This window comes from Podarcis pityusensis, assembly GCF_964106645.2.
Source record: "Podarcis pityusensis genome assembly, chromosome: 2".
NCBI lineage: Eukaryota > Metazoa > Chordata > Lepidosauria > Squamata > Lacertidae > Podarcis > Podarcis pityusensis.
The window spans coordinates 33983263-34008532 of record NC_138029.1 but is presented as its reverse complement, the minus strand read 5'-3'; the positions used below and the strand labels follow the sequence as shown (position 1 = coordinate 34008532).

Genomic DNA, 25270 nt, shown 5'->3' with positions numbered 1-25270 from the left:
CACCCACCCCCACCCCCAACGCTGCGTACTGATGGAACATGGGACTCCGCTCTATGACGAGTTCTACAAAATAAAAAACATACAACACACACAAATTTTAAAGTGTGAATTAAACACCAATTAATTCAGGGACCTCAGGCCTGGCAGGGCAGGTGCGACCCTCTAGGCCGCTTACTCTATGGCACTTGGAACTTTCCCTAGGTCACACATTCCCTTCTCTGGCGTAGTTTTGCACTCAGCTCATTTTAGCCTGACTGGAATGTGTCCTTGAACTTGAATAATCCTTCTTGCTTGCCCGGATGGAGGGTGGCGTGGGTGCACATGCAGAAAGGTAAAATTGACATTCATCGATCTGCTCTTTTATGCTTCTGGCATACAGTCCTGGAGGTGATGGAAAAGGTTCCCCAATTCCACAGCAGCATGATGCCTTCGCTTGGGGGAAAGGAGGGAGGGACAGGGAAAGGCAACACTCCTGTGTGCCCAAAGCCAAATGCAAAAGTCTCCATCCTCCAGCTCCACTCCCCAGCTGACCGAGCTGTCAGTCACCTACCACAACACCCTGGCAGAGAAATGCTTCCAGCTTGTTAAGCAAATAAAGGCCAAGTCCAACCCCACAGAGTAAATAGGACTCTGACACATTCAAATATCTCAGCTGGAGAGCAGGACCTGGAGCCTCATCATTAACTCCAGCAGGAAAGTGGACTTTAAAGCCTGGAGAAAGTGTCTTGCTCCCCAGATAAGCAGATGACAAAAGCATTTGCTCAGCTGGCACACTGCACAGTCGCTTTCTGGTTCACGGCCTGGCCCAGGTGCACAGCTCAAACCAAAAATGCCTGTGTTTTAAGCTTCAGTGCTAAACTGAAGGCCTGTGGCCCACGAAAAATGGTTAGAGAAATGGAACTCTGAATGGTCAGAGGTGACAGTTAATCCACAGAAGGACGTGCGAAATCATGCAAGTATGTGAGGATATTTTTTTGGCTTGCTGGATACCTTCATTAAATACTGGGGCTGCCAAATTCACAGCTTCAGCAGAAATAACCTATCTCGCATGAGACCCAAGAGCATCAATTAACAGCAATAGGGTAGCTCTCTCAACATGGATGTGCTCTCTTTAGGTGGGACCAGAAGCAAAAGTGGACAGCGCAACAAATGTGAATTGCACTTTTGTATTGGAGGCTAGCTCCCAGATATTCTCCAACTAGAGAAGCAAAGGGCATTAATGGAGTTCCAAAGCACTCAAGGAAGGTTAAAAGCGGGGTCAGTGGGGGGCTTGGCATGAAGAGAAGGCAATCTGGTTCTAACATTTGATGCTTTCTGCAGAATTTGTAACTTTTGGACAAGGAAAAGAGCAGAAGACGACTAAAAATGGAGAAAGAGATGCAAAGGGCAGCAGCCCTGATCATCAGAAGCACTATACAGACATTTCCAAGTTGTGTGGAATAGCTTTTGACACTGGAGCCAGGATTTACAAAATGACAAATTCTGCTCTGCATAGCATGTACTGGAGAATGGCTGGGAGCAGACTACACAGTGTTTCCCTGAACTCAAGTGCACTTGAAGCAGATAGCGAAGGAGGTTCTCCCCTGCTGAGGCTCCTCCATTGCACTCCAAGTGTGTTGACCCTCTGCAATTTCCCCCACTGAGGGTAACTTGACTGCATCATTTGTGGTAGATTGCAAAATTCACTCCAGTGCTGCTCTACACACCCAACTATTTCAGCATAACCCTGAGAGTCCGCACCCAAGAGAGTTGAGAAATCACAAGCTCCACAGCTTCAGCTCCACAGCTCCAATTCTTCCTTCCACTCTACTGCGAAGCAGAGCTCAAGCAATTGCCTGCGGGTGGGTTGGAGGGAAGAGCTCAAGCAAGCTCCCTTCATTTGATTTTGGTCCCAAGAATTCCAGTTCATTTGCTCAGTTGCAATTACCAATAACATCTAGAGTATCAAGCAGGGGAATACACTTAAGACTGTCTTAAGATCTGAGAACATGACACATCCTCCTAGTATAAGTACAGATCCTCCTTACTGAGAGGTTGTCATAGCCTTAAAAGTGGCTCCACAGGGATATCAGCAGGTTTATGCCTGCCTCCCATGTCTTCATGCCACCACCTCTCACACTCTGATAAGTTCAAGTCATTGAGGCAAACCTTGAGGAAAGGCTGGATGAGGAGGCCCCCAATTGCAGGCTATAATGGCCCAGTCAGTAGAGCATGAGACTCAATCTCAGTGTTATGGGTTTGAGCCCCACATTGGGCAAAAGATTCCTGCACTGCAGGGGGTTGGACTATACCTGAAGGAGTCTCTCTACCACCATCGTTCTGCTTGGACACTGAGGTCCAGCACTGAGGGCCTTCTGGTGGTTCCTTCACTGCGAGAAGCCAAGTTAACAGGGAACCAGGCAGAGGGCCTTCTCGGTAGTGGCGCCCGCCCTGTGGAACGCCCTCCCACCAGATGTCAAAGAGAAAAACAACTACCAGACTTTTAGAAGACATCTGAAGGCAGCCTTGTTTAGGGAAGCTTTTAATGTTTAATAGATTATTGTATTTTCATATTCTGTTGGAAGCTGCCCAGAGTGGCTGGGGAAACCAAGCCAAATGGGCAGGGTATAAATAATAAATTACTATTATTATTATTATTAGACGACTCACGTGGTCCCTTCCAACTCTACAATTCTATGATTCTAAGGTGACAACCCAGGTAACATTGCCCTGCAGGTAATAGTGGAGGTAACTGATTAGTCCTGAGGCAATCCTGCATGCCCCCAAGAAGCTGAACCCAAGCTTGGGTGGTTAATCCCCGAAAGTTTATTATGATTACTAGTGCTGCTACTTCTATTACTACTGTAGTCATCCAGATACTGATGTCGTTGAAATTCAAGCAGCCCAACTGAATTTGCACAAAATTCGGTTTCAGCTAAGCAAACTCGCAAAACTATGCAACTCACATGGCAGCTGAGGAGGAGTTTAAGCCACTAGCCAAGAACCACAAGCCACTGGGTGCTATGGGCTCACTTCAAAATAAGCTGAGAAATGAATTTGGGCAGGAGGGGAAGTGTGCAGATAATGAGTTCCCAGAGGGGTTGCCGTGAACTGCACAGTAACAGGTCTCGTGGCCCAATAAGAGATGTACTTCCTGTTTGCAGGGAGGGCATGAACTGAGAGCATGAACTTTAGGCTACATTTAGGCACTGAAGTCTTGTTAGCATTTACAAGTTCAAGTTTCATGACAACACCTTTAACCGTCACCTTGACTGAAGAAACAATGTCCTGCAATCATCTGTCTATTAGAAGGCTTTGCAGGGAACAAGAACCCAGAACTAAGGCCGTTACTTTGCTGTTTCATTTTAAAAGGCCCTAATGAGCAGATTATTGAAACATATTTAGTTTCAAACAATGACTTGGAGAGCTAAGAAGAGGTCAGGTAGCCCCCTAACCGGAATCGCATGCCAATAGGAGAAGGGGGCTTTTCCAAGAAGTCATGGATTCAATGTCCACACTGCAGAAGTCCTACAATCTCACCAGAACCTGCCCTTAAAGCTACAAATCAATTTCCCCCAAGTTTGTACCCTGCCTTTCAGATGCTGTTGGACCTCTACTCCCAGCAGCCCCCGGTCAGCATACTCAATGGACAGGCATGATGGGAGTCAAAGTCCAACAACATCTGGAAGGCACCAGATTTGGGGAGGCTGCTTCAAACCATGATTGCCCAGCCTCAGCTATCACAGGAGCCACATCCCCACATTAAGCAAATGTTCTCCCAAAATCGCAATGTCTCCAATGAGGAGGATGCAGGAGGGGTATAAGGTACAGCTCAGTTCTGAGTAAAAGTGGAGGGAATAAAGTCTCACTAAGTTCATTGGGACTTCCCAAGAACACATGTACTGTATAAGATTTCAGCTCCAGCCAGCACTAATCATTCCCTCTGCCCTTTCTTTGGACCCTGGAGGAAGAAATTCTGATCTCTTCTTCAGGATTCTAGAACAAACAGAAAAGGACCAACTTAGGACAGGGGGCCTTCCACCACCTGGAGTGCTCTATATCTCTGCAATAAGTGAAGACATTTTTCTTTACCTTTCATGAATACACACACACACACACACACACACACACACACACACACGAGCTACCCTCCCTAGGACTATTGCAAGGGGGGAAAGATAATTCCTAGGGAATGATTAACAGGCTACCAGATTAACATGGTAGAGAATTTTGTGCAAATTCAGCCGTTCTGCCTTGGTAACGTCTTCCTTACAAAAGAAGCACTGCGATCCGAACTTGGACCCTTAATCAAAGCATTTTGCTGGAGGCATTCCACCCACGTTTTCCCAAGAAGGATATCTGTACCAGAGAGGATCCTTTTCCATCCCTCCACCCATCATTAATAGATGGTGGGGGTGAAGTACAAGCTCTTCATAAATGGCTCGCGCCAGATAAGGACTTCTATCTTAAACTACCCCTAATTAACACAATCCCTCTTATGGAAAGTCCTCATAGGAAGTCATCTTTATGGCTAGCAGGACAAAAGGCTTGCTGACAGAGGATTTTGGGAAATACAAAACCGGAATTCACTATTAGCTATTCACCTTCTGCACTGATTAAAAGGGTACACATGAGCAGTGATAAATTTAGGAACCGTATATGCTAAAAGTTACAAGCTAAATGCAGCATCAGTTCCTCAGCTGAATTTGTTTTGAATAAACTACTATTTAAAAGAAGCAAAGTTCTGTCTTTACTGAAGAGCCTGATTTGTTTTTTGTTTACATTTAAGCCCTCCATGAGGTTTTCCATTATAGTGCAGCTATGCCAATTAAGCATGCCTCAAACTGAAGCAAGTCAGCTAAGACTGATTTCCCACTTTCCCAACAAAACCAAGGAATCCATGCTACTTAGAAGGATATGGCTCAGAGTTTAAACTCAACATGAAACTGGCTAAAGAGTGAACCACCAGATGCAACATCACATCACCAATTTAATAAGATTATTCCCAAAGCAGAATCTGAAGGCATCCCCTCCTCTACATTATTATTCAATTTAATCCCATCCTTCTTCTTATATGTCGAGCATGGAGAACCTGTGGCCCTCCAAATGTTGTTGGACACCAGCTCCCATCATCCCCAGCCAACATGGTCAATAGTCAAGGATGATGGAAACTTTGCAGTACAACAACATCTGGAGGGCCACAGGTTCCCCATAGCTGGACTCTTCTCCTTTCCGCCATTTTAGCCTCAAAAGAATTACAAGGTAGGTTGGGCTGAGAGATAGTGACTGATCGAAGATCACCCAAAGAGTTTCATGGCCAGTGTTCAAAACCAGCCAGGCGCCAGACATGTTTTGCTACTGGTGCAGGTTCAATAGCGACTATGTGGAGATTTCTCAGTGCCACGTTGGCAACCACAGTTTAAAAACTTCTGCCTTATTCCATAGTTAATACCATTTCCATTTCCACTGTGTGTGTTTTTCCTACTTGCATACTGGGACAAGTGAATTGTTGTAAGAGCAAGCCGCAGTCAAGCAACGTGGTGGAGATCATAGAATTGTAGCACTGGAAGGGATCCTGAGGCTCATTTAGTCCCATATTGCCTGGTGAATAGATATTCAATTTTGGAGACCACAACCTAGATTCCAGGAGCTATTTGGTGCTGACTAGCTTACAGTATATACCTGAGTTTCTAACACTGTATCATGGCCAAGGGAGAATTTGCACCTGGGCCTCTCTGGTCCTAGTCTGACACTCTATAAACCACTATTCCACACTGGCTTTCATTAGCCTTTAAGTTGAAACTCACACTCCCCCCCCCCCGCCCCCCAATACCTTACTCCTGCCAGGGAGGTTTCCCCTCCTGCCACAAAAAACCATGGCAAGCCTAGTTTCTTTCTAACAGTGGAAAAATTCCACCACACTCTGTGCCTGCCACTCCTAACATGGAGATCAGAAGGCAGCATCAATGTTCTAGGCTAAAGTCCAATAAGGAGAACGATTAACAAAACTGCATATAATCATAAACTGAAGAGGCCAAGAAGTGATGGCTTAGCACTGACAGCAAAGTCCATTGACCCTTTTCCATCACTGCCCTTAAGATCACCTCCAGCACAAACAGCATCTTATAGAGCTGGAGCATGTAATTAAGAATGCCACAAAAAAATCCCTCCAATTCTGCCTACAGGACTCACTCCAGCGTTAACAAACTGAAAGATATCTTTAAGCAACACTTCAGGGCTTTGGTCAGAAGTCCACAGGATGAGATAGGAGACGTTCAGACTTCTACATTGGATGTAGTGGGGAGGGGGTGTAACAGTCTTCCTGCTATCATTGTCAAAAACGAATGTGAATCCATACCCCACATGAAGGCCATTGTGAGAGTTTATCAGAGGATGCACCAGCAACTCAAATAAGCACAAAATCTGCAGTAGTGATTAGTGTGTTGGACTAGGACAGGGGCCAGCAAACGTTTTCAGCAGGACGTTGGTCCACTGTCCCTCAGACCTTGTGGGGGGCCGGACAATATTTTTTGGGGGGAAATGGAACAAATTCCTATGCCCCACAAAAAACCCAGAGATGCATTTTAAATAAAAGGACACGTTCTACTCAGGTAAAAACACGCTGATTCCTGGACTGTCCTCGGGCCAGATTTAGAAGGTGATTGGGCCGGATCCAGCCCCCGGGCCTTAGTTTGCCTACCCATGGACTAGGACCTGAGAAACCCGGGTCCAAACCCCTGCTCAGCCATGAAACTGGATGACCCTGAGCCAGTCACAGTCCACAGTCTCTCAGCCTAATTTACCCCATGGGGTTGTTCTAAGGATAAAATGGTGAGGAAGAGGCTACCTTGAGCTCCTTTGAGGAAAGGTGCAACATAAATCCAATAAGTAAGTAAGTAAATCACATGCATTGCACTTAATATCTGGATGTTTTACTATTCAAGACAGCACCATTGCCCCTCCTCCCCTTTTTTGCATGCTTAATATCTTATTAAGAGTTCTGGAGAGCTTGAACCCTTACTCACTGTTTTGCTACATCGTGGCTGATCTTAAAAATGGGGGACCTTTCACCCTCCACCAAAGAAAGCTTACATCCAGCAAACAGGAGATGCCAAGCAGCCTGTGTTCTTCTTTATCTCCTTGTTGCTGTTGATTAAATAGTGCAAATGTTTGAGCAAATTTACTACCTTAGTTTAGCCCTTTAGCAGCAGACCTCAAAAGCATCTTATGACCCCACCTGGGAATCAACAGAGACAGCTTTTATAAGGAAAGCAGGATAACAGATTAGCACCTCAAAGGCACAGCACAGGAAGGGAACATTTTAGGTAAATGTAGTTCTCACAGGGTTATTTAGCAGAAATTCATTAACAAGATTCAAGGTTATTAAAGGGCACAGCTTGAAAGGAGATTTCCTTCCTCTATTCAGAGGCATGCTAATGGGGAGTGTTCCAAATCTTGCACTAATCCATTACTCTATTAACAAAGAGCATTCTCACAACTGTCAACAGGGGTGTCACCGCTTCCGCAGAACTATTCTCAGAAGCCTGCTCCCAATATATCAATGGGAGGATCTAAAAAAACAACGGTGCTTTGGTATCTATTATTTTACCATCACCACCCAGGCTGCTTTAAGAAAGTCTGGTTAAAGGAGAGTTGAGGTTTAATGAGCTTGTACTGAGGGGGCATCGTGACCACCGCTCTCTGTCTGCCCTACTATTAAGTAAATATTTTGTCTTTCAAAAATAGAGCCTTGAATTTCAATATTCAGCTGACACAGCTACTCAAGGAAATGTCATTTGAGGAAGCCTCTGAGCAACCACAGGCCATTCTCCTCAACAGCAGCCTGGGCAAGAACTTTTCCTTTGACAATCTTCTATTCTAAGCCCCATGAATTAAGAGCACAATGCAGCCTTTGCAGAGCCTCACCAAAGGCTCTAGTTTTAGCTTTTTAATATGAAAAAAGAGCAGAAATCAAGGCAATGCACAGTTCTCAAATATCCCCCCCTGCTTTCCTATGTGAAAGCAGCCCATGTCTCAAGGCAGCCTTAATATAGAGAACAGTCAGCAGCTCACAATTCATCGCTATAACTGTGAAATCTTTAACAAGTTACACTCCTGCCCTCCATCCATAAAAATATTTAGATTGAGCAGTGATCGTAAAATCCCTCCAGGGGATAAAAATCAAGCTTCTTCAATTTAGTTAAATACAAATGTTCACAGGATAGCATATTCAAGCAGCAGTCATTCTTCACAGATAGTTTGACTATACAAAGAGGACTCAGGGGCCCTGTGTTGCAAAGGAAGATGAATGCTATTCACTGGGGCACTGTACACAACCCCAGTGCTGGGCAACGCATGTTGACAGCCAGTCTATATTCTGAGCTCCGCATGCATTTCTGAGCAAACAGCAGTTCTGCTCTAACTATGGGTGATACCCAATTATTAGTCATGCTCAGGGCAAATCCATTAACTTAAGTCCATTGGTTTCAATGGGTCCACCCAGAGAATGACTAATGTTGGGTATCACCCATCTGCCACCCATCATAGATAACTGATTTCGGGGTGATTCACCATTATTCAAAATACAAACCATGATTTGGTGCTATATGGTCAAACCTCATGTTTGGGCACTCCCACGTTGCCACCGCTTATACAGTTGTACCTTGGAAGTCGAACCAAATTCGTTCCGGAAGTATGTTTGACTTCCAAAATGTTCGAAAACCAAAGTGCGGCTTCTGATTGGCTGCAGGGAGCTCCTGCAGCCAATCAGAAGCTGTGGAAGCCCAGTCAGACGTTCGGTTTCCAAAAATAGTTTGCAAACTGGAACAGTCACTTCCATGTGTGCAACGTTTGGGAACCAAAACGTTCAGGAATTAAGCTGTTCGACTTCCAAGGTATGACTGTGTTATATTTGTGAACTATCTACACCATGGAGAATTGCTTATGGAAATGTACTCCCATGGAAAACAAAATTGATGATGTGCTGCAATTGCCCCGTTGGCATAATTCAGTGAATTATCTCTAGCTACTCCTCAAAGCAGGAGTGGGGAAGCTTTGGCCCTTCAGATATGGTTGAACTGCAATGTCCATCACAAGCATGCCCAGTGAGGCCAGGGATGGGAGCTGTGGTTTAGCAGAATCTGGAGAGCCAGAGGTTCTGCATACCTGCCTCACAGACTAGTAAAGGTAAAGGGACGCCTGACCATTAGGTCCAGTCGTGACCAACTCTGGGGTTGCGGCGCTTATCTCACTTTATTGGCCAAGGGAGCCGGCGTACAGCTTCCGGGTCATGTGGCCAGCATGACTAAGCCGCTTCTGGCGAATCAGAGCAGCGCACGGAAACGCCGTTTACCTTCCTGCCGGAGCGGTACCTATTTATCTACTTGCACTTTGACATGCTTTCAAACTGCTAGGTTGGCAGGAGCAGGGACCGAGCAACGGGAGCTCACCCTGTTGCGGGGATTCGAACCACCAACCTTCTGATTGGCAAGTCCTAGGCTCTGTGATTTAACCCACAGCGCCACCCGCGTCCCTCACAGACTAGGCTCCACTTATTTGTAATCCAACCACTGGTTAAAACATGAGTTGGCAAACTAAGGCCCGGGGGCCAGATCCAGCCCAATCGTCTTCTAAATCCGACCCACAGACAGTCCAGGAATCAGCGTGTTTTTACATGAATAGAATATGTGCTTTTATTTAAAAATGCATCTCTGGGTTATTTGTGGGGCATAGGAATTCGTTTTTTTCTCCCTCCCAAAAAAATATAGTCCAGCCCCCCCCCTTGTGGTCTAAGGGACAGCTGAAGAAGTTTGCTGATCCGTGGGTTAAAATGTAACTTCATGCAGCTTGTCAGCTATAATCAAAACACAGAAGAATACACATATTTACAGAATGTATTTACCCCCAACTAGCATAGCAGTTGCGTAAACAGGTGGTGCTCTTACAAGTGTGACACTTTGAGATGTAATCTGAACACTTGGGAGTTGGGAGTTGGGAGTCAAACAAGCAGCTTAATATCCTCAAGGAGTGTGTGGATGACTCAAGTCAGTCACTTGTACCTGTTTTAATGACAGACAGCTTTCCATAAAGCACTTGAGAAAGTCTTGCTGCAGCATGGATGCCTCTATGGCAGGTGTGAGGAACCTTTGTCCCTCCAGCTACTCTTGAACTACAACTCCCATCATCCCTGGCTATGCTTGCTGTGGCTGATGGGAGTTGTAGTTCACCAACATCTGGAGGGACAAAGGTTCCCCACATCTGCTCTATGGAGCTGCCATGGCAGGGCTGGCCCCGTGTTCCAGGAAGGAATTATGTCAGGATAACCATGTCAGGGCATGCTCCAGAAGTATTGTAGGCCGGGGATGGGACACCATTTCCCATCATCCCCAGTCAGCATAGCCAAATGGCCAGAAATGATGGGAGTTGTAGTCCAGCAATATTTGGAAGACCACCAGTTAGTTGCCCCTGCTTTTAGGCCATACTTGGGTGAAGCCTTGAAGTGGTTTGCACTTTCCAAATTTTCTAAAATTGAGGGCACGATAATTCCACATGTTCCTTGGCAACTGACCCTTCTGTTTCACAGGAGTTAGTTGTTCCTGTAAATCAAATCCAACTGATACAGCCAGTGAAGTTGAATGACAGATTAAAAAGAGTACTACTTTACACAGTTAAACCACGGAATTTGTTCCTGCAGGAGATAGCCAGGGCTGCCAAGCTGGATGGCTTTAAAAGGTTAGCAAACTTTTTCAGCAGGGGGCCGGTCCACTATCCCTCAGACCTTGTGGGGGGCCAGACTATATTTGAGGTGGGGGGATGATGAACGAATTCCTATGCCCCGCAAATAACCCAGAGATGCATTTTAAATAAAAGGACACATTCTACTCAGGTAAAAACACGCTGATTCCCAGACCATCCGTGGGCCGGATTTAGAAGGCGACTGGGCCGGCTCCGGCTCCTGGGCCTTAGTTTGTCTACCCATAGTTTAGACAAATGTATGCAGGACACAGCTATCGAAAGCTACAAGCCACAACAGCTATGCTACTCCTCCTGCCAGAGGCCAGAGGCCTATGAAAAGCTGTTGCTGGGAATTAAAGGGTATGTACTTCTATAAACTGAATAAATAAAAATAATGTGTTTGTGGGAAGGGGGCAGTATTGTTTCGTTGTTGTTTTTTCTTTTAGCTATTTGCTTGTGTTTTTACCTTGATTTTATTATGTGAACCGCCCTGAGGCCTTGTGATGAAGGGAGGTATACAAGTTTAATAAAATGAATAAAATAAAAAAATAAATAGGAGGGCATAGCTCTTCTGCTTCGGTCCTCCTTGCACAGGGATCTGGTTGGCTAACGTATGAACAGGATGCTAGATTGGACTCATCCAGCAGCCATCTTCTTATGGCATACAATAGTAATATGTGCCTTTGCTCCAGAGGCCTGGAGCCTTGCCAGCCTAGCCGCTTCCAGAACCCTGAAGGTATAATCCCTGAGTTCAAGGCAAGAAGGTGTCAATGCACCAGCTCCCCACCACAGCAATAAACCTTTCAGTAAGCAGATTGAGAATTTCCCCCAAGACTCTGATTCCTGCAATTAGTGTCAACCTCCCATGCAATGCAAATATTACTTTTTTATGTGCCAGGGCTCAACCACAGAAACTGCTTTCGACACAAGGGCTGAAACCTGGAATATGTATAAGGGAGTTACCATTGACCTAACTGCAGTCTAATTGTTGATTTCATTACCGATTCTCAGCCAACTACTCCAACATTTAAATGCTGCTGCTGTAACATCCTTAATAGCAGCTACCATTTTATTTTGCAGGCTTGGCACTCAGTGCAAGGCAGGAAGTGAATTAAATAAAAATAATCACTTTAGAGCCTTTGCAGAGCTCCTCTCCCAACTGCAGCTTGTCTCCACACACTTGTTTAATATACTATACACTGAAATCCAATATGGCTGCTCCATTCATGGAACGGTTCTTGATCCAGTAGAGAACTTCTATAATGTAAGAAAAGGCAGTCGGGGTGTGTGTGTGTGATTTTGGCTGAATCTCCTTCCACCTGCACCTGTCTCCCCACAATGTCACCTTCCTCAATGTTCGGGTGGGGGGGTTGTCTCCCAACCCTCTGAAACATATTTGCCTAGGCCTGCCATGGAAATGAAGAATCAGCCAAAATCACATCACCCTTTTCTTACATGTGCCATTCAGTAAGTGGAACAGCAGCACTGGCTTTCACCTATTTTCATTTTTGTTAACCCACTGCTACACCACAGGGTCTCCCATCCAAGTTTTACTTCATTAAAAACACATCTGTTCAAAAGTTACACTTCAGCTTTGTCCACTGCCATAATACCTCAGAACGATCACTCCAATCCTCAATCCTTCGTCACTATCTTGTTGGGTTCCTATTAAAGGGTATCTGGAGAGCCAACTACTGATCTGGTTTACCAGTAGTTAGGCCCACACCTGCTTAGCTGATCAAACCATTTCCTGGACCTGGTTCCCCACACACTTGCAGAGCAGGCTTCCCCTAAGGCACAAGGCAAAACATCTGCACTGGTCCGACATAGCAAAGCCCCTCTCTTTTTGGAGAAGTTAAGGACTGACTGAAAAACCACGTGTGGTGAAATAAAAATCACACCCCCAACTGCGCCACAGATTTCTATGCAGCTATATATTCAACAAGTCCAGAGATAGACAAATTTCAGGCTATGTATTCATGGTAGGCAGCTTTCATAATCTTCTGTTTTTGACTAGTATCCTGGAGTTCCAGGTGCAAAATGGAGGAGGGCGGGATACAGAATTAAGAACCAGGAACCTTTGAGGACATTTCTCAGCCCAGGAATTGGTTTCTCAGTACCATAGCAAGAGTTCACAGTCCTGTCACACAAAAATCCACTCCTCATTTTCCCTCCCCCACTTCAAACTCTCCTCAAGTCAGCAGCCTAAATTAAGGGTGGGGGAAGACAGTGTGAGAAAGCCTTTTAGTTGTTGCTCCTGTTAAACCACAGGGAGTCAAAAACACTTGCTAATCTACCACTGGCTCCCAGAACTACCTTCTGACCACTTCTGATAACAATGGGCAAGTTTGGGGAAATAACTATTTCAGATGTCCTAGGGATAGAAATGTTTCTCCACCAATGTCATACAAAAGCTTCTTAAAATCACTCCAAAGCAAATAAATATCCCCCCCCCCACTGTTCCAGTTCTTATATATTCAGTTCCAGTTCTTAACGGCCTCTTCTCTTCTCATTCTAGTGCTGATCCTTTGCCAAGTCTGATATAAAAATGCTTAACAGCACCATCCTATGTTCAATGGCGTTTGCTTCCCAGTTAAGTATGCTCAGCAGTGCAAATTTTCTATCTTTATTTCTACTATCAAATAAGGTGGTTTAGTATTATTATGACTATTTCCATTTTACACACACACTAAACTGAAGGCGACAGGTAAATAGCAACTTCCTCAAGGCTGCACAGAGGGCCCACAGGAGAAGCACATCTAGGATCCTCCACCCAGATCCAAGGCTACCCTTTAAGCCGCTGGACCATTTTGACTCTGGTTTGAGCCTGCCCTGTGGACAAAGGGCTGCTGCAGAGCAGCTTTGAGCTACAATCATTAGGACCTTGCTCATTTATGTTAGTAGATCATACTCCAGTGAAAATATAGGTAGCCTTTGTAATATTATAAATGGTGAGAGGAAAATATCCAGTAAGTGAAAACAAGGGGAACAGATGAATGCTAGTTTCTCCATACCAACTAGCACTCGATTAATCATACAATTAAATATTCACTGATCAGGCCTTCAAGGCAAGATGTTATTGGCTTAGCCTGTAATCTGAAGCCCAGATATTTGGGAGGAAGCCCCAATGAATTCAATAGGACTTACTTCTGAGTAGGCATCTTTAGGATTGCACCACTAGTTTTCTGCAATTTTGTTATGGCTGCGCAGGACTAACAAAAATGTGCTCGCTAACTAAATTTCAGGGGTGTTTCAAGTGTTGAATTTTGTGTTTTGTATTGTTGTTCAGCGTGCTGTGCTTCCTGCAATGTGAGATTATCTTTACAAAAGGAAAATGGATTAAAAAGATTACATGCATAAATAGTTATCCCATCTTATCCTAAAAGGTTCAGAATGGGTGCAACAAGTATGGTTCCTTTATTTAGTAATATTTTTCAACAGGCATTCGATTCCCTCATTTGAGTTACTGGGGGAAAGTGTGAGAAAAAGCAGCAGAGTGAGATAAAGGCCACAATCCTATATTCACTTGTCAGGCAGTAAGCCCAGCTGAATACAATGGTGCTTACTACCAAGTAGGTAAGTACAGGATTGTGCTGTAAGCCACTAGCAAAAGAATGCATATAGCAACATCAAAATTTTTCTAAGATAATCTTCCCCTAACTAATGCCCCCAGGTGTATTTGATGGACTGCAACTCCCATCATCCTTGACCACTGGTCATGGCTTCTGGGTCTGATGGGGGAGGGGTAGTCCAAAAAACCTGCAGGGCACCAGGTTGGGGAAGCCTGCTCAAAAAACAATTTACAAAAAGGAAAAAAAACAAAGCAGAAGAAAAGGTTTCATCTGAAGCCAAGATTGTCGTCTGCAGTGAACCTCTGCATGTATGGAGGAAATGACAGTTTTGCTGTGCTACCATAAGAAAAAACCACAGTTCAGGTTTATACCAGAAAACGAATTTGAACAAGTGGAAGAGTACCAGCAAATACTGGGAAGGTTCTTTCTGCTTCACTGATCTAACGCTAGAACAGAACGCGAAGAAATTTACCACCACCCCAAAAGAAAGTCTGGCACTGCTTTTTAAAGGAACACCTTGAACTTGCTCAATTACACTAGATTACAGTAGTGCCCAGTTTCCTGCCCACTGGATACCACCAGAATATTTTTGACTAGAGTCCCTTGCAGAAGACTTATTTTTCTGCCTCTGGCAGAGGACATACTGCAAGGCCTCTAATATTTGGAGGAGTGGTTTGTTTGTTTTTTTTAAACCCATCTCTCTGTTTAGCTCTCAATAATTCTCTGCAAGCCAAGACTCAGCGGCATTCCGGACTCATGTGGGTGCCAGCAGGGCTGGCATTCAGATCACACACAGCGGAAGCGACCCAGCTTTCAAGAGGTCACATTTCATAATGAGAGAGGGAGGAGGGAGGGAGAGGGAGAAAGCAGAGCCGAGTTATTCATCAGCACCCAAAGAAAAGTTAGCTGAATCACACCAAAGAAATCTTCGGGAGATGGGAAGGAAATACTGCAGTCTGGTGTTTCAGACTATTTATCCATCAGGAAATACATAATATAAATACGCTAAGAAGCCAGTAGCTGCATCTATACAAGGAGTTACAGCCAGGCTGCAATCCTAACCGCTTTCCTGAGAGTAAGCCCCTTGAATGGAACTTGTGAGTAGGCACAGTTAGGACTGGAGGCCCAGTTTCCCTATGTTTAAGAGACAGTTTGTTTCCCCCCCGCCCCGAATCCACCCCAGGTCGTTGTAGGAGTTAGGGTCGCCACCACCCACGGCAGCGACAATGCCTGTAAGAGCGAAGCGACAGGCAGAAATTCAGCTGGTGCAGCGCGGTTCCGCCGACCGCCCCGGCGGGAAAAGCCTCGGGCGTTGCGAGAGGAGCACCCATTCAAACTTTCTTGCCGGTGCATTAAAGGAGAGACCCTCACCAGTTGAACTTCTGCCTGCCACTCCGTTGTTTAAAAGGCGATTATCTTCCCTGACACAGCCTCTGTGCTTTTAAAGCTATCCCCCCGCGTCTCCTTCTGCTTCTCCCAGCCTCCTTCCCCCGCTTCCCTTCCCACCCCCCTGGGGCTTTCCTCAGCCCCTCTTTCCCGGGAGTGACCTAGATTCTCACCCGCTGGGCAGCGTGGTTCGCCTCCTCCTCCTCCTCCTTCTCCCCGTCCGCTTTCTTCTTCTTATCTTCCTCCGCCACGTCCGGCTCCCGCTGTGCAGCCTCCCGCGGCTCCTGGCCGCCGCTCTTCGCCTCCTCCAACTTCTCGTCGGGAAGCCCCCGGACCAGGTCTTCGGTGCACTCGAGGCCCAGCTTCTGCAGCCGCTCGTCCGTCGCGGAGTCCACCACCAGCAGACGCACGGAGCCCGGCGAGCCTCGAATGCGGTTCACCACCTGCTGGTGGCTCTCCTTCTCCACGTTGTCGCCGTTCACCTCCACCAGGCGGTCCCCGGCCCGCAGCCCGGACTTCTCGGCCGGGGAATCGGGCTCCACCAGCCGGATGAACTGGCCCACTTTGCCTTTCTCCCCGTGCAGGTGGAAGCCGTAGCCGTTCGGCCCCTTCTCCGGGCAGCACAGCCGGGGCAGAAGCTCGCTCCCTCCCCCGTTGTCCATCATGCTCTCCGTCCCTTAAAGCTGCTCGGACGCCCCGGGAAGAAACTCGACGGCAGGCGAGTTGTGCAGAGTTGCCTGCAAAGTGCGATAACAGTCCCGGGCAGCAGATCTCTAAAGGACGGGCCTGGGGAACTTCGGAGCAGCAGCAGGTGTTCCCCGGGGCGGGCCCGGAACGCTCTGCGGGCAATAGGATGCTGATTGCGAGTGTAACAAATAGGCGCCGCTCCGCCAATCGCTGCTTTACTCGGGGTCTGAGCGTTCCAGAACCTGTCATTGAGATTTTACCAAGGGGGCGGGCACAGCTCCCAGAAGGGTCTATTTTGGACCAATGAGATTCGGGGGAAAGGAGGAGCGAATACGCCCTGGGAACGCCCCTCGAAGGCAAAGATAGGATCGGAAAGCTGGAATATGCAAATAGCAAAAAGAGGCAGCTCCGCCCCTTCTTCTTTAGTTATCTTGAGCGCGCAAAAATAAAATAAAATGGGTTTTTCTCTCCCTCCTCTCGCCCAGGAAGGCGGAATGTTACGAAGTGGCAAAAAAAACGAGACTTCTGTAGGGGTTGGGCGCTTCCTTCCATTGGGCCCGAATTATATTAAAAGGACAAGGCTGGAGCGATATGAGCAATCAAAACTTCATCTTGGCGTGTGTGTTTTCACTATAGACTTGTAGGAGAGGAGACGGGGGTTCCTGGAAGGGAAACACACACACATCAAGGAAGTAAATTCATAGACTCTGGCCCCCTGAGTATGCACCTACTCAGTTTTTAAAAAGTAATTGTGACCCTCACGGACCACTTACATTTGGATTATAGCTTCGTGTAATCTGCTCAGTCGCCAATTAGCTGAGTGGCTTTAGCAAGCCGGTAGAAGCATTCCCCACCCGCTTTTCAGCGCAGGACGCAAGAGAAAGGGAGGAGCCCAGTCGCTCCAAAATCTGAAATAATTAGGCATGCATTAGGTTGTTTCGCATGTTATATCGGTTAAACCCGGGACTGCCTCCGAGTTAGGTCACATTGACACAATATGTTTAAAGCACTCATACCTTTTAATGGCTATGGCTTCCCCCAAATAATACAGTACTGAGAACTGTAGTTAGTTAAAACAAAATTTAAAAATAATTCATTCCAGTAGCACCTTAGAGACCAACTCAGATACACAGTGTATCTGAAGAAGTGTGCATGCCCACGAAATCTCCTACCAATAACAAACTTGGTCTCTTAAGGTGCTACTGGAAGGAAGTTTATTTTATTTTATTTCGACTAGGGCAGACCAACACAGCTACCTACCTGTAACCGTAGCTGGTTAAGTTTGCTGGAAACTGTAGCACTGTGAGGGGTTTCCTGACAATTCTAATCACCCTTAACAAACTATAGTTCCCAGGAACGCCATGACAGTTAAAGTGGAATAATAGTGAAGGCATGGTGTGGATGGCAATCCCTAATGGGCGAACATGGCTTTGCAAACCAGACTTGTATCTTTGTTGGATTCTTAAACAGCTAAGGCAGGGAGGGGAAATCCCATCTCCCCCCCCCCCCCAATGTTGCTGGACTCCTGTTCCTATCAGCCCCATCAGTATGGCCAGTGATCAGGGATGATGGGAGTCGTAATCCAACAACATCTTTCAGGCCACAGGTTTCTAGTTCCTGGTTTAATATGTGAAGAAGGGAGAACCCATCGTGCAGACTAGGAGGGCGCAGGGAAAGGGGAAAGGCGCAGGCTGGTCTCCAAGCAGACTGCAGTTTCTCCAGCACTGGAAGTTTCATTCAAAGGGAAGTGGAAGTACTAGCATAAGAGTTTGGCACTGTTGTTGCTGTGCCATCAGTGCTTATCCTACATGGTCATTGTGGACTGGCAGCAACCATCCCTCTGCTGCAATAGTCCCTCTGTGACATGGTTTGTGGGCATCAGAACCAGGGCAGTTGGTTCCTGCCTACATGGAAGATTGTATCAACAGGAGCCCTGGGCTCCTTTGCCTTCAGCCCACTTACAGCATGGTCCCAGGGTTTCTCCAGATGACCCGTTTACTGAGCACTCACCCTTATTTGCTTGCACAAAGCTTATGCAGAGGTTAGACTATCTCCAGTCTCTGCTGAGCATCTGTGTAATCTCTTTGTGGAGAGGTTCTACAACAATGAACATTCAACCTGGTTTCATTCTGAACTGCTTGCATTTACGTATAAGCCTTACTGATAATTGTTTGATTACCCCACACTTTTCAGTGTATTTCTCTCTCACTTCCCTAACCATAAAAAGTCAGTAGTTGTTGTTTTTTTAAAAAGGTAGAAGTGTTTCACCAGGATCACATAGTGCTTTAACCCACTATAATTGCACAAACCTAAATTTTTGAATCCGTCACACAAAATATAAGCAAGTCTGGAGGCTCTATGAAACGGGCCTTAGTTTCTCCCACATTGCATTTGTGCAGCAAGCATATGACACTCCCTTTTGGGGCTCACAGCAACACATTTGATGCAAAAGGTTTGTGCAGATTTTGGATGTAACTGGTATAAATAAAAGCTCTGAGCATCTGGTGTTATGTCTGTGGGAGGAATTCAGCACAGCACTAAGCAGATCTCTCCATCAGGACAAGCATGGCCTGCCCACTCCTCCTGCTCCCACGTGCTGTTCCAGGGGCTCTCCAAACCCTCCCCCTGCCAGTCTGGGTGGGTGCAGCGGGAGGACGAGGGAAAAGCTCTGCTGAGCTAGACATGCTTCCTAGGGCCCACACTGGCTGGTGGACCTTGTTAGCTGGATCCAGCCTTGTATGTTTTCATTTCCCTTTAAGGGAGAAGCAGGAAACATTCACAGAAATTTTGCATAGAGGCAGCAGATTTTCCTTGAGAATCTTTTGTTTGTTTACTTTGCATACTTGCCAGGAGCTTGTATATATCTTGTTATTTTGTTGACCGTGTGCGTGCTTGTTTCCAGGCTGTAAGAAAAAGAATTTACAATAGCTGCCACACATTGCAGTATAAAGCTGACTAAGCAGCAAACAAAAGGCATGTGTGTGTGTGTGCAGCAAGGGAAAGAGAAGGAGAGGCACAAAGAAAGAGAGACCGAACAATTATATATAACAATTTGTGGCTGGAGTCCAAAGACCCTGTTGGATTTAAGCAGGGAAGCATAATAACAGTCCTTAAGGCTGCATTCCTAGCTACAGCAGCCTAAGTCCCATTGAACTTGGTAGACACGCACAAGACTGCATTGTAACTTTGTTCTAAAAGTTCAGAAGAATGCCATAGGATTTGGTGGGTCAGGCCAAGCTAGGTCTTATGAACTCAGGGCTGCAGAATTTCCTTGATTAAGACTAATCTGCGGGTGGGGAACCTTTTTCAGCCACAGATCCGCATTCCCTTCTGGGCAACTTTCCAGCTCCCACATGTCAAGGTGGGCAGGGCCAGAGGCAAAAGAGACCAATTGGACTGTTCCTTTTCTTCAGTAGGCTAGTTTCTACACACTCACACCTGTCTACCCTCCACCCAGACAGACAGCAGGCATCATCACAGCCGCAAGGACAGATTGCTACCAGGAAAAAGCACCCAATGAGGCTAAAAAAGCATGGACAGTGAGGGGTGTGGCTTTAGGACAGGCCCAAGGGCCACATAAAAAGGTCTGGAGGGCCTGAGGTTATGCATCCCTGGACTAATCAGCTGGCTAGACAAGTGGGTCAAAATGGGGTCCCTGATTAAATGGACCACCAACTGAACTGAAGTAGTTTTTAATGCAAGTACTATACTTTCAAAAATTGTGGCACTGCTCCATAGGAGCTAACTCCTAGGGGACAAGGTCCCTCCAGCCCCCCACCCCATAAAATATTTGAAGGGGCCAGGTCCCCCCCCACCCCCAGTTGATGGGCATTGCCATCCAAATGGTGTGTGTGTGTGTGTGTGTGTGTGCGCGCGCGCGCGCCGCATCTTATGATTGATTATGCAGGGTGGGGCTTATCTCTCCCCCCCCCGCAATATAATATTTTATTCAGGATGGCACCCTTGCATTGCCCCTAGAGGTGGGGATGTCTTTGCTACAATTAGGCCTTATGCAGCAGAAGTGTGCATTATCAAAAAAAAAAGAAGTAGGCCTGTTTCTCCAGAATCATTAGTTTATTTGAATGCCAATTAATCAATTTAAAATGCTACTAATGTAGTTGATCGACCAACTGTGGTGACAACTCAACAACTCTAACCCTCCTATAATGCTTGTGGAAAAGGTAGCTTTTTAAAAAAAAGAATAAGAAGCTGGTAGCAGATATACCTTTGTCATACAGAAATTTCTGTACACAGGGCAAATGAAATGTGATTGCCACACATAGGGAATTGTGAATATCGCAAGAAATAAGACTTGAGCCTCCCAGTGGTTTGAAAATGCCCCCTTTGGTTTAAAAGGTCAGGGAAACTGGGTCACCCCCTACCCTTCTACCTGCTCTAGTTATTTCCTTCTGCAGTATTTTAAGAGGAGCAACATCTGCTGGACATGGAGGAAATGTTGCAGCTGAATGTAAATGGAAACCATATAGAATTCAAAGACTTGTTTGTGGAATTGAAGGGAGGTCTTTCGAATACAACCACGTAGTCCTTTCAACCACCAGGGTGGCTTTTCACATTACATTTTTGTGGTCGTATGCAAAGCATTTTATATGTACCATAAGACAGTTATGTAACAAATGTCTGTGACTGCAAAGACACAATTTCTTTTTCCTGAATTGAATTGGAAAGCACACTTCAGCAGCTGCTAACTTTTCAGCTGGCCACCAGAGCTGCCTCTTTCACCATCAGGCTGGTGCACACAATGTTTAGCTCCAATCTGGGAAATGATTTACCTCTTCATACACAACAACAGCAGACCTGTTGGGGGATTTCTCGATAGGAGGCAATTCTAGTTATTTTTTATTTACTTATTTACTTTATTTACTTATTTAAAAGCATTTCTTAATGGCTTAATATTCAACATCACTAACCAGTGTAGAAAGATACAAGAAAACTAGCAGAACGGTACCATAAAAACAGAGTTAAAATCAGAAATCTAGTTGCATCAGGGTCCAGTCTTACGAGTCATTTAAAGCCTGGGCAAAGTGGTACGTCTTTACAATCTGAAACTACTGATGGATTATGCTTCCTGCACGGCCAATTCCAGAATGTGGGATAATGGCAGGAAATGCCTGCTTTTGGGTCACAATTCTGTGACAATTATGTCGGGTGCAATGCCACGAGTTACGTTTCCCCAGATGATCAAAGTGGTGTTACAGGTTTATGCAGGGGCAGTCCGTCCTTCTGGTAACCTGGTCCTTAGTTGTTTAAGGCTGTTATTATGTTAGTAATAAGACCATGAACATGGCTCGGAAACTAATTGGTGGCCAGTGAAACACCTTCAGGTCAGGTCCTCCACTCAGCAGCTTGGATGCTGCATTATTCACCTGCCTCAACTTCCAGACCTTTAAAACAGCTTTATGTTTTTCCACCTTTGGTGGACGTGCCCAAAGATTAAGGCTTTCTGGGAAATGATATATAATGAATTGAAAAAGGTATTTAAATATACCTTCTTGAAGAAACCAGAGGCCTTTCTCTTGGGCATAGTCGGCCAATTGGTGCTAAAGAGGGACAGAACTTTCTTTATGTATGCTACAACAGCAGCAAGAATTCTTATTGCAAAGTATTGGAAGACACAAGAACTACCCACCTTGGAAGAATGGCAGATGAAGGTGATGGACTATATGGAACTGGCGGAAATGACTGGCAGAATCCGAGACCAGGGAGAAGAGTCGGTGGAGGAAGATTGGAAAAAGTTTAAAGATTATTTACAGAAATATTGTAAAATTAATGAATGTTAAAATGATGCTGGATAGAAGCTAAGTGGTCTCTAGCTGAAAGGTTACAAGGGAAGATGAAAAAAGGGTTTATTATGTAATATGTAAAAATCTAAAATTATAACATTTTTATGATTAATGATTAGGATATTAAAAGAGGGGAGGGACTTGCTGAACAAAATAATTGAACTGGAATACAAAAAAGGAAGGTGTGAGGAGGTCCTGGAAATAAGTAAATGAAGGTTAAGTAATGGAAGGGGGGGGGAATAAAAAAATAAAAATAAAACAGCTTTATGTTAACAGCTCACCTGGTAGAATTCCATGCAGGTGAACTGGCTGGTGGTGGAGAGGATAGCTTGCCACTAATCAGGTACAGTATTATTCCTGCATCACATAAAGTGATGCTGGTGGCTGTTTCCAAACTCATATGCTGAATGCCTTTGCATCATCAGTGAGTAATCATATAGCTGGGCTCTCTAATTTAGGATTAAGGGGTATGCGATGTGACTTGAGCCTCAGGGTCTCTCTGTAGGAACTACTCCCAGGAGGCACATTCCAACAGGGCTATGCTGAAGGAAGGATAATATCTTTAATACCCCCCAGTGTACCAAAGTGGTGCTGAGTCAGAAACATGAACCATCCCTCTGAACGAACAAGAAGTCCGGTCCAGCGGCTGTAGCAAAGAGGTGCAGCAATCACCTAAAGCCTAGGCAACTCTCAGTGTGCTTTCTACAGTACAGTGGTACTTCAGTTTACAAACTTAATCTGTTCCAGAAGTCTGTTCTTAAACTGAAACCGTTCTTAAACCGAGGCGCGCTTTCCCTGATGAGGCCTCCTGCCGCCGGTGCCCTTCCACCGTTTGGATTCCGTTCTTAGACTGAGGTAAAGTTCTCAAACCGGGACACTATTTCCAGTTTTGGGGAGTTTGTAAACCGAATTGTTCTTAAACAGGACTGTTCTTAAACCGAGGTAGCACTGTACAGTAATCAGGAATGAAGTGTAACTTGGAACCTTAACTATCATCGGTGGGATGGGGGTTGCATTTGCTATAATTCTACAGTACCACCTGAACAGGGATCACTCAACAGCTCTTGGTAAGGTAAAGAAGGGTCAACATCTCAGCTGAAGAACAGAAATGCATTTTCTAAGAGTCACAGCTTGCGTCTCCCTCAGTCCAGCAGCAACAGCAGCAATTCTGTTGGTGGGATGATAAAGGTATTTGGAGAATGCTGGAGTCTGCAATATGAGAACAGGAGGAGGAGGAGATTGTGGGTTTTAATTTAACATATTATGTTTACTCCCCCCCCCCCATCACCTTTGGACTATGAAACATTTCGTGAAACTCCCGAGGGCGCCTTGTGCCTCCAGCTTCTCCCACACCCACTGAGCATGGCAGCACAAATTCCAATAAGGCGTAGCGTCTCTCCCTTGCTGCTGCAGTTCTGTGTTATTATCACAGAGTTTGATGAGACATGCAAGCAGCTCGATTGCATATGTGTTTGCTCGGAAGCAAATCTCACAGAGTCCAGCAGGACTTTTTCCTGTGAGCATAGAGTGGCAGTCATAAACTTCAGTCCTATCGCTCCTGCTAACAGCAGGCTCAGGTGGTGGAGTGCTGATAGTATTGTAGCCAAAACAGGACCACTGAGAAACAGGGGAGGAATGTACAGTGGTACCTCGGGTTACAGACGCTTCAGGTTACAGACTCTGCTAACCCAGAAATAGTACCTCGGGTTAAGAACTTTGCTTCAGGATGAGAACAGAAATCGTGCGGCGGCGGCGGCAGCAGCGGGAGGCCCCATTAGCTAAAGTGGTGCTTCAGGTTAAGAACAGTTTCAGGTTAAGAACAGACCTCCAGAATGTATTAAGATCTTAACCCGAGGTACCACTGTATTGAACAACTGAGGTTTTCATGAGTTTATGTAGAATGTAAAAATAAAGAAAAGCAGGTCAGTGAGAACTGGGCATGCTCAGTTGCTGCAGAATGTTGTCAGATGGAAAAGAAAACCCAGAAACAGAATAGAATACAGTATTCTAGAACAGGCTGGCAGGCTGAAAGCCTGAACCAGAGTACTATTATTACTAAGGATACAATGCAATATTTTACTTTCTGAATTCAGTGGGATAGTGCAATGTATTTGCAGAGTAAAGAAAATTGTTCCCTTGAAGGACCAGACACACACACTGACTCTCTCCAACATACTGATGTTTAATTCTGTTAACTTGCAACCAGAAATCCATAAATAGCAGCCAAGACAAAAAGTGTCACTATATGTCAAACCATGTGCTCAAGAGTAGGAAATTCTCTGTTTAGAAATGTTTTTGCAGCAGAGAAAGCCACACATACAGGCTCGGAGAGCTGGCATGGTGCCATAGTCAGCACTGGAGGTGTTGAACTTCAGAACTAAAGATGGCAAAATTTCTGGAACTCTGTGCAGAAGGAAGTAATAAGCAAAAACATATGAAATGCTTTTTTAAGGCTGTTTATTGCTAGCTAACATAATAAAGTGGCAAACTAGGCTAGTTTCAGTTCTTCACAAGAGGTTACTGTCCTGGTGCAATTCAGTGGAGGAAGTTTTTCTGTCAATAATGGTAAAATCAGAACCTAGAAAGAAGAAGTAAAAATACAGTACAGTCCTAAATGGAGAGTCAGCTTTTTATTGAGACCTTGGGTAAAATTTATTCACAGGCTCAGGCTGGTTTCCCACAGGTTGGCCACTGTAAGAACAGGATGCTGGAGTAGATGGGCCATTGGTCTGATCCAGAAGGTAACTCTTATGTTCTCATGAACTGAAAAAAAGGCTGGCCATTCTGGGAGCAGGGCTGTGGAAAAAGGTCAAAATGCTTGCCTATTCAGAATGAGGTAAAGAAGCACTGCCCGTACTCAGATTTTACTTTGAGGTGTCATCACATAGGTGCCCTGAACAATATTGTTATTGTGGAACAGCAGAATATACATTTATTCTTCATATATCTATCTATCTATCTATCTATCTATCTATATATCTATCTATATATACATACATACACACACTATATATAGGGGTACCTCGGGTTACAGACGCTTCAGGTTACAGACTCTTGCTAACCCAGAAATAGTACCTCAGGTTAAGAACTTTGCTTCAGGATGAGAACAGA

The 25270-nt window shown here is 45.4% G+C and overlaps 2 protein-coding genes across 2 annotated transcripts in view; both read right to left on the bottom strand.

The window, feature by feature from the left end:
- The window catches only part of NHERF1 (NHERF family PDZ scaffold protein 1), a 58195-nt gene extending 41596 nt beyond the window's left edge, over positions 1 to 16599 (bottom strand). Inside the window, exon 1 of the mRNA XM_080993978.1 lies at positions 15845 to 16599. Within this exon, the coding sequence (XP_080850104.1) occupies positions 15845 to 16336 (492 nt within the window). The 5' untranslated portion in view covers positions 16337 to 16599. The remainder of the gene's footprint in view (positions 1 to 15844) is intronic.
- A 7721-nt stretch (positions 16600 to 24320) lies between these two features.
- The window catches only part of RAB37 (RAB37, member RAS oncogene family), an 81659-nt gene continuing 80709 nt past the window's right edge, over positions 24321 to 25270 (bottom strand). The window contains exon 11 of the mRNA XM_080994066.1: positions 24321 to 25106. The gene's annotated coding sequence lies outside the window, so the exon portion shown is untranslated. The remainder of the gene's footprint in view (positions 25107 to 25270) is intronic.